This window comes from Juglans microcarpa x Juglans regia, chromosome 6D, assembly GCF_004785595.1.
Source record: "Juglans microcarpa x Juglans regia isolate MS1-56 chromosome 6D, Jm3101_v1.0, whole genome shotgun sequence".
NCBI classification, from domain to species: Eukaryota; Viridiplantae; Streptophyta; class Magnoliopsida; order Fagales; family Juglandaceae; genus Juglans; species Juglans microcarpa x Juglans regia.
Genome location: NC_054604.1, coordinates 25305844 through 25316327, shown reverse-complemented (window position 1 = coordinate 25316327; position 10484 = coordinate 25305844). Strand labels below are relative to the sequence as shown.

The window sequence follows — 10484 nt, the reverse complement described above, 5'->3', positions numbered from 1 at the left end:
ATAGTCCAATAATAATATATAGTCTAATATATTATATAGCTATAACTAATACTAATATTTATTCTAATACTAATAGTCTAATATAGACTATAGTTATACAAAATTACTGATATAGTTATAGACTTATAGTATAAGAGTTTTAGTCTAATTAGACTATTAGTAATAATTTGAACGGCGCCGTTGCACCTCCAGTCTCCCAAACCCTAAGACTCGCCCCTCTCTTCCTCACTCTCTCACTCTGCATCTCTGCATCTCTGCCCTCTCACGCGGCCACGGCCCACGCCGTTGCACTGTGAACATCTCGCCGTCGCCCCCTCAGCCTGAGTCCCCTCCCTTTTGCCGTCGCCCCCTCAGAAACACAGACCCGCTCTCTCGCCGTTGCACCTCCCCTCACGGCCTCACCTTTCGAGCCGTTCCCATTGCACACACAACCCCTTGGCCCCTCTCTCAACGCTGCGCTGCCCTCTCTGTCTCTCACCATCTCACGAAGCCCTCCCATCTCTCACCGTCTCACGCAGCCCTCCCATCTCTCACGCAGCCGACAACCCCTCTCTCATGCCTCTCTGTCTTCGACAGTAATTTTTCTTGGAACAATCTCGGATGTGTATATCATTTTTAATCTCCGTTGGTTTAATTATTATGGGAACTTTTTTGTTTCAAAGGTTTATTGGTTCAATGGGAACTTTAGACATCTGTGAGAACTTTCGTCTAGGTGTTGCTCTTTGGACTTAATTCCTATACAATTTTGTGCATCTTTCTTTGAGGTCAGGATTATTTAGACATATGCTCCCAATTGTTATAAGAAAGTAGAACAGAGAAACTATTTTACTTTGGGTTGTCGATTTCAAACACAACAAAGAAAGTCTAATACTTCCAAGTTGAGTGAGACTCTTACGTCTGCAATGATATGGTTGGGTTGCGGACTTCCTACGTTTTTTTTTTCCTAAGGACCACGTTAGCCTAAAGCTCTGTTTGTTATGTTTGATTAAGCATTTGAGTTGAATGAAAGCTTTCAAGTGGCTTTGCTCCATTGCCTTCAGTCCCATATCTCTTGTATGACTTCCAAAGATGAAATCTCTCATTTCTACCAAGTCAAAAATGAAAAATAAAGCATCTATTGAATTGTAAAAAAAACCTACCTACCAGTTGGATGCCCTTTTGAAAGATTTATTTGCTCTCATACATAGATGGATTCAAGATATTAAAAGTAAAAAAAAAAAATAATTAAAATCATCTTCTTGATGAATCTGATCTATAGTGATGAATCTGGAGATGCATGTACTGTTACTAATATATAGCTATACTATAGTGATGAATCTGATATGTAATAATATTCTAGCAAGGTATCTTTTTGATGCAGTTTCAGATTCCATGCATTTGTCTTCAGCTATTGGTCTCTCTCTCACACCTATATTTGTTCCAAGTTCCAGATTGCTAGCTACTTTTAATGCTTCTCTCTCTCACAAATCTTATGCATTTACTAAATTAAAACCGGAAAACCGGACCGGAACCGGTAAAACTGGATGTACCGGTTTAGGGGGGTAACCGGTGCGTAATCGGTTTTTAAAAATGCAAAACCGGTACATACCAGTTCGGTCATAAATTTTGTCCAAAATCAGACCGAATCGGACCAGTTACACCCCTAGTAAGGATGAAATGTTTAATCAAACTAATATCCAATAATGCTAAGATTGTTGGATAATAGTTGAACCTTTAACCCTCTAGATTAAGAATTTTAATATGAGTAACATTCCTCCTTAGGATTGAGAAGTTAAGATTAGGTTATATATATATATATATATAATATTATTCTTCTCTGCAACCGGTTTTTGTAGGAGCACACTGCACACCAAACAAACCGGGTTCATTTATGCCACCTCACGGTTTTTACTCCCTTCCTCCGTCTCCCTCTCCGTTATGAGTGTAACCGGTTCGGTCCGGTCCGGACCTGTTTTGGACAAAATCTAGGACTGAACTGGTATGTACTAGTTTTGTATTTTTCAAAACCGATTACACACTGGTTAACCGGTACTTTCGGTTTTACTGGTTTCCGGTCCGATCTGGTCCGATTTTTTGATTTTTTTAAAATGTAAGTTTCACAATTTGTCATTAAAAATTTGTTTATAAAAAAAATGATTTAAAAAAATATGTTTTATACTTTTATTAATATATTAGACTATATAATAGTATTAATATTAGACTATTGGTATAGTTATAAGTTATATATTAATATTAGTTATAAATTTTTAGTGATTTAGTATTAACATTTTATGTAATAATTTATAAATTATAATAAGAAATTATTTCATTTATGAATATATATAATTATATATATTATATATAAAAATTTCACATAAAAATTTATAATTATACATAATATATAAAACTTATATATATTAATATATATATAATATTTTGTATAAAACTTATATATACAATAATACAAATATTATTTTTTATATATATTTTTTATCAACCGGTCCGGTCCGGTCCGAAAAATCCTAAAACTCTCACCTAATAGGAAAAGTCCTCCATTCGATTACCGAGAAAATCATGCAAAATGGAAGAAACCAGAGCTCCAAAACCTATATTCTTCATCTTTTGTTGAACAAAAATAAAGATCTCAAATAAAATAAGTTGGATGGTCCTATTAGGAGCTGAAAATTAGTCATAGTGTAATTTTGTATGCATTTTCTTGGGAACCAAACATAAGTGACGAGAGAAAGAGATAGAGCGATGAAGAGGACGAGATTGGGGACTTGGCCCTTAAAGGATTTGAAGACTTCGTATATTCAAATGTCTTAAGAATTACAGTGAATACAGTGACCTATTTAAAGAGGAAAAGGTGCACGGCACAAGTGAGGCACATCGACAAACAGGTGGCGTGCGTTAGTGCTACCCAACCTAGAGCAGGGTTTGTTACAACAGAAAAATATTCCTTTTGTACAATTCAACAAGAACCAAAACAGAATTAAGAAGAAGGAATTCCAGAGGCTTCGTTTGACAAGGATGATGCTGATTTGGAGTCTTGTGCAGAGGAGACCTTGCAGGGAGCTGACTGGGAAGCAGGGCCAGTTATATTTCTTTCAGCCCTAACAGTGGCATTGACGGCATTTTCAATTTCCGAGACAACATTTGCTTTTCCAAGTATTGTTGTACCGACATTTCTTACTTTCATGAAGAGAAGATCAAAGTGATATTTGAAATGGGAGATGCATGCAGGAAACAATATTGGTTCGGAATTCTGCTTCTAGATCAGGGACGTCAATCTCAGTTGTTTCCTCCTAAGTTTTTAGTCTAGGGATTCTTCCACCTCTTTGATGGACTTTTTGAAGAAACTTCACAGCGTTAAAGATAACGAGAATCAATTCAGATCAATATTTTTTTTTGACTTTGTCGATCAATCTTGAGTCTGAAAACTTTGAACAACTAGTCAAGTTAAAATTGAAAATGCAAAATGAGAGAGGCAGGATTGAAACGTGCGTAAAAACAAACATGTTAGCAGTTGTGTGGTGTGCCGTGAATTGTGGGCACCTAGGTAGCAAAACCATAGTTTTAAATTTTATTCCGTTAAGTCATTCTGATTGGAATTTTTTGTTCTGGTATAGTATCCGGTACACTATACCTCTTTGTTCCGTTTCACTCTAAATTCAGGTCTCTTTCAGTCAGTTTCATCCAATTCAGTCAAATTCCGGCCATTTCGGCTTGAATTGGCATTTCAGGCGATATTTCATTTTGGACTATTTTTGTAATATTTTTCTGCTTGGAAAATATTTTTGTAAATTTTAAATCTAGATAATATTTAATTAATTCTAGAATTTAAAATTTATTTATCTAATTTTAATTTATTTCTTGTAACTTTAAATATGTCTAATCATTCTTTTTTTTTTAAATATCATTCTTTTTAATAATTTCTTTATTTTCTCTTCTTTGTTTTTTGTGTCTTAATTCAAGTTTGTGGTTTTTTCAACGTATATTCATTTTATAAATTTTCAATTCTTTCATATATATATATATATGTATACACACATACATGATACAAACTTACATATACATGTATTATAGTTAATCCTGAAACATACCGGAACGCACTTGTATGAAATATTTCGTTTCAATACTTAAATCGAAATGATTAGCGAAACATAACTTAAGACATTAAGCAAAATTCTTAATAATAAACGACTTTCTTCAAAGCATGTAGTATGAACCATAGTGGGATAGAGTAGATGCTGTGATAAAAAAAAAACAAAAAACAAGTTGAGGTCAGAGATGGATACCCAACAAGGCCCATTCAAATGCACAAATGACGAACAGGCGCAGGCAAAACAAAATGTTCCACATCTCGCGCCACAATAATGGGTACGCTCACATGCCGACGACAATGATTAATATTTCCCTGTCGTCGAGCCGTTGACACTTCCACGTGCTAATCGTGGCCTACTTGCCGTATATTAATTTAATTTATAAACTCATAAAATAATATGAATATTTCAGATTTATTTTACTATAAAAAGAATTTTATGTCAAACCACTTTAATTTTTATTTTTGTGAAATAAAATATTTTTCTTTTCTATTTATTTAAATAAGAAATCTAATTGTTCATAAATTCACACTTTTATATATGTAGCCATTATAGCCTCATCCGTTAGGAATTCTCCGTTAAAAATTATTAACAAAAAAGTACTGTCAAGTGGTATATTATCGTTGTGCCCTTGGCAATTATCTTAAGAAATTGGAATAACTCGTCTATTTAATTTCGTCCAAAAATGAACTTATTAAATGAATCAATTATTCTCATACAGTTGTAAATTTAAATAATAAATCACTTTTTATTATAAAATAATTCTGATATATCATATTAAGTTACGTTAATTTATAAATTTATTTTTATTAATTTCTTTATGAATCTAGGCATTCCTGTTAGAAAAAAAACCTATAATAATAATATTTTTCTCTATAACTTACTTTATCTTTTATTTTGTTCGTCTTTTCTAAGATACAAAATGATTTTATTCATTAGAGTACGTAAGTACTGTACAGTTATTTTAAAAAAGAATAACGTTTATTATTAAAAAATTAATTTTTTTTATATAGATTTCATATTTATTTATTTTTTAAAATAATTTTATTATACTTGTATACTTATGACTGTAATTACTATTTCTTGCTCGTCGGATGTGAATTTATGCGAATCTTGTGAAGAGGAATTGAACAAAGGTTATGGTTCTGTCGATTTTTCAGCTAAAATGAATAGAAGAAATTGACAAAAAGAAGAAGAAAGGAAGGAAAATAAGGTACAAAATGTAGGGGCAGTAGTAAAGCGTGTTTTGTTCTGGTGTTATTTGAGATATACGAATTTGCCTTCTCCCTTGCTTTCGTTTTCTCTCTACATAAGGAGAGAAAGAGAGAGGAAGGAGGGGGAAGAAGGGGAGCAGCAACACCAACCACAAGAAGAAGCAATTGCCCCACAAGCAAACGAAGCCAGTCAAGGTTACCATTTTCCTCCCTCTTTCTCCCTCTCTCCTCCGTTAAACGGAAAGGAAAGGAAAAAAAAAAAAGAAAGGAAGGAGTTTGGGAGATGGGGAAGGGAGAGAGGAGCAATGGGGAGGTGGGACTCGCGGGACCTAAGTTTCCATTGAGCTTTTGGGAGGTTGCGGCGGCTTCCACCGTCATCTTGGGCTTCGTCTTGGGCCTTCTTTGTGTCTACCTCACCATGCCCGCATCGGATTACAGCTTTCTTAAGCTCCCCCGTACCCTCCAAGAACTTCAAACCCTCCGGTACTTTTGTTATTATGTTCCATTTCCGTTTCTTTACATATTGGGAAACGCAGAGAGAGAGGGAAAAAAAAAAAGACTTTTGCGGGAAAATTCCCTTGGAGTCATGGTTTTTCCGATTAAAAAAAAAAAAAAAGACACTTTCACGGAGATTTTATTGCAGGAGCTCATTTTCTCTAGAAATCTTCTTTTATCATGGAATCCATTCAATTATCTGATTTTCTGCGTTCATTTCGATCTTTGTATCCTCGTCTTGGAGGACTAATTATGGATATTGATAATATTAGCATGTCCGCATGTTTGCCTTATCTGGGTTCTTTCTTTTTTCTTTTCGTTTCACAATTGACATAGATAATGTTAGCACATTGGTTTGTGATTCTGATTTGTTTTTCTTTTCTTTTTCTGTTATAGAGTGCTAATCTTTCGCTGCTCTCTTTGCATTGCATTTAATGAATTTCCAGCAGAAAGAAAATATGGAAGCATGAACTTTAGATGCAAAGCAGTTTTCTTTTTTCTTTTTTTTTTTTCCTGGAGCCTAATCATTTAAAAAGTGGTTTTTCCATCTGGATCTCCAACGGATTATTGTTTAAGTTTTTCTTGATTTGTAAACAGTAGTATAGCAGAGATGGGTCAATATGAAGATAAGGGGCTTGGTTTCTCATTTGGATTTGTGGAGGATATGACATGGTTGGCTGATTCAGGTTATTATTGAGTTGTTAACGCCTGTTTGATGATTCTTGTTTGTGGCTTACCAGGGACTCATATAGAATCATAGTGAGTCTTCTAGTATGATCTGCAGCAGTTTGGTTGGTGGGTTGGCATGTTTTTTATTAGTGCTCTGGTTGTAAGCTTGATGACCTCCGTAAACATTTTAAAGACAAATGGATTTTTTATTGTTCCTCGATTTTTATTCTTTTTCAATTCTACCTGCTCAGATGAGAATTTCAATACTTGATTCTGAAAATGTTAGAGCTTGTACCTGCTAGGCTGGGTGGACAGATAGGTTTCTTTTGCCTCTGCTTGGTTATTTTTCTGGATGTTGAATTGGATCTCTGGTAACTTGGATAGTCTTAGGTACGAGGTACTGAATATTCTGGCTAGGTGGGGCACTTGAGCAACTTACTGAGTTCAGGATACCACTGAACTAAAAGTGGGTCATGGCAACTACGATATGCATGTGTCATGTTGCTGCTTAAGGTGAAAAGAATGAGCATTTGTTGCTTAAGGTTAAGAGAATGAGCATTTGACTGAAAAAGGGTCATTACCAACTATTGGGAGGCTTTCATTTGATCCTATTCTTTAACTTTTGCTTTTAATGTTCTATGACTTCAAATTAGCATTTGACTTAATGTTCTTTAACTTATCAAAAAAAGAAAAAATTGCTTTTTAATTCAGTGGCCACTCTAACATTCAAAGCCATGAACTTGCAGTTAATATAGCCCGAAACATTACCATTTTACCAGAAAATGGCCCCTAGGATTTTACTGAAAGTTGTAGAAAAAAGTATGGAATTCAACATGCCTTTGGCACTTTGCTGGAGTCACACGTATCATGTACTTACTGCCTAATGAGGTCTGATACGTGTTGCCATATGTTTTATTTATGTTTTTTCCTTTTGTTGATTTGGCTTGTTCATATTAAAGTTTTCCCCTTGTTTAACAAAACATGTTGGTCCTTGCTACAAGTGTTTTTTTTGGAACATCTCATTGATAGCGTTTTTGTTTCCTCTCCTTGTTCCATAGAGATCACCTTGAGAGCTACACAAGTGACTACACTGCGCAAGTTCTGGTTGGGTACTGCATGGTTTACATTTTCATGCAGACATTTATGATTCCAGGTACTGTTTTCATGTCATTGCTGGCTGGAGCCCTTTTTGGAGTCTTCAAAGGTGTAGCTCTGGTTGTATTTGCTGCCACTGCTGGTGCTTCTTCATGCTATTTTTTCTCAAAGCTGATTGGCCGCCCCCTTCTCTTCTCTCTGTGGCCAGACAAGCTAGAGTTCTTTCAAGCCCAGGTGAATCTAACTGTCCTAGTAACTGTCTTTAGCTCTAGTAATCATCAAATTGGAATTAATTACTCTAAATTCTAACTTCCAGGTGGCTAAAAGAAGAGAGGGGCTGTTGAACTACATGCTTTTTCTAAGACTAACTCCAGCATTGCCAAATACGTTTATCAATTTCGCATCACCAATTGTCAATGTGCCATATCATACTTTCTTCTTGGCAACCCTTCTTGGTCTTATTCCTGCAGCTTTTGTCACCGTCAAGGTATTGTATTTGCTGAATGCTACATAACCCTTGAACATTTGATATTGACACGAAACTGGACATTTTTTTTTGCAAATAACCAAAGACTAGTTCAACAATTCTAGATATAACCGATAAAAAAAAAAAACAATTCTGGATATAATCCATGTTAGATAGTTTGTTGTAATAAATCTATATAGCATAATGGTGTTTGGGGGAGAGGGGGAACGCCGTTGACTTCAATGCAAGAAGTCTGGGAGCCCAAGCCATCTAGTGATATTTTCTGGGAGTGCGGTAGGATTAGCTCAAAAAGTCAAATACAAATATTTAACATGAGTAATTGATTATTTTTTCTTGGTAGTGGCGTGGTGCCTACCTATTACTGAAACTGATGCTATGCATGTAGGCTGGACTAACTCTGGGAGAGCTGCAATCCATAGGGGATCTCTATGACTTCAAATCAATTGCCACTCTGTTCTTCATTGGAGTTGTCTCTGTCACCCCCACGCTGGTGAGCAAGAGTAAATCTTAGCAATCCTCTGGCTAGACTGGCTTTGTGCACGTGGGGCCGTTGTTCTCCTGGCAGCCATTTGGGTTTCACCTCATTTCTGCACAGATTAGCATCAAATAAAAAGCAGTACATGGCTGTCTATCTGCTTCTGGACTTCACTAACAATGTTGTAGCCACTGGAGATGATTATGTCGGGAAGTCTCAGGCCGTGAATGAGATTTCAACGTTCTATTATGTTTGATGTTGGGTTCTTGAGGATTGATTGGCGGGTGTTGGGGATAAAATGTTCAAATTGAATTTCAATTTAAGCATTTAATCTACAGTTCTATAGTTATGTATATATTGTTGTTAGAGGAACAGTATTTAATTTAGATACAAGTCTCTGATGGCGTAGATATATCAGTGTGTGTGTGTGTCTTTTTTCCTTTTTGGGTACGAACACTCCTTTTCTTCTTTGATAAATAATTAATTTATTAGGCCTGATTGCAACATTTTCAGCTATACTTTACGTATTGTTGTACTCAATCTCATGATTTGAGCTCAATTCCTTAAGATTTTGGCTCTCTACTTTTTCAGACAAACTGAGAGAGATCGTTTAAAAGAAAACAAGGGAGAGAGAGAACTACAAGCAATTGACTGCCCAACCCCATGAAAGGTTCATCGATAGCGAACAAGCTAGGCCTAACTCCCTAGAGTCTCATTGCAAAGACACTGCACCTGCGGGCATGGGATTAGATCCTTTAAAAAAAAAAAATGAAATTCCTTTGTCGTTTTAGAAAATCGTCATTATACCGTAAATATTTTAGCTGTTATACGAATAATTTTATGTATTCACATTTCTTTTCATGTGAAGGAAGAAACTTAAAACAAGACCTGTGAGCAGACAAGTATCCCTATTGAAAGGAAAGACTCTGGTTGCGTTAGGTTGCTGAGTGTCTATATATATATATATATATATATATATATATATATAAATTCGTTTCTAGATATCAATAAACAAAATGATATTGTTGTCTCTTTTAAAAAAATCAAATTGTTCCCAACCAAGATTAGATTTCTTAGTTTTGATATCGCTGAAAGCAAAATTCAACCCATTCTGACAACAATCAAATTTGTTTTATCCATCATACTATTCATCCCAAGTGTTTTCTAAAAGTTTCTATTATTGTTTGTTATGAATATGAATTTACTGTGATTGTTATGATTGATTCCTGATTAGATATGAATTATATCCAAAAATGAATAATACTTAGTAAATATTATGAAAAATCTACTGAAAGATTATTCTTGGTTAATGAATCTTATATGAAGATCAAGTATGAACTCAACACTGCTCATGTCTGCCAGAATAATGTTTGTTTTAAAATTCATTATGTGCTTGTTAAAAATATGACTAATAAAGTCATATTAGGGATTCCTTTTATTCTTTCTTTATACACACTCATTTCGGAAAAAAATGGTATTACTACTAACCATTTTGGTCAAAAAATAAAGTTTAAATTTGCTTCAAAATTTGATATTGATTATTCTGCTTTCATTTTCACTACTTCTAGTCATATGATGCTCCAGTCATTTGGTCCTCACTTTACTACTCTCCTACTCTACTTCCGCTCCCCTTGTTGGTATTAGAGCCATTTATGGTATGTGGTAGGTGATTTATATCTGTTCATCTTGTCTATTGTATTGTCTCACATCTTTTAGTTCGTACTTTCCTAATCTTGTTTAATTTCTATTTTTGTTAGCGCCACCCCAATTGTAAAGAATTCAAAGGACCGCGTCTGTAAGATCCGTTTTGAAAATAGTTCAGGGTATAAGTGGGTAGATGGTTGACTCCAGAATATGTGCTACGAAATGCAAAAGGTACATGAGTGAAGATAGGATTAGCGAGTATTAAGTTTAGTTATGGTTGATTTCATGATAAATAAAATATTTAGATCTAATTCATCTATTAG

At 34.8% G+C, this 10484-nt stretch overlaps 1 protein-coding gene across 1 annotated transcript; it reads left to right on the top strand.

The window, feature by feature from the left end:
* The first annotated feature begins 5325 nt into the window (after positions 1 to 5325).
* LOC121234141 (uncharacterized membrane protein At4g09580) lies at positions 5326 to 8870 on the top strand. The gene is made up of 4 exons (XM_041129958.1): positions 5326 to 5779; positions 7519 to 7789; positions 7872 to 8042; positions 8428 to 8870. The coding sequence occupies exons 1-4, from the start codon at positions 5580 to 5582 to the stop codon at positions 8551 to 8553; spliced, it is 768 nt and encodes a 255-aa protein (XP_040985892.1). The 5' UTR covers positions 5326 to 5579; the 3' UTR covers positions 8554 to 8870.
* Positions 8871 to 10484: the final 1614 nt, after the last annotated feature.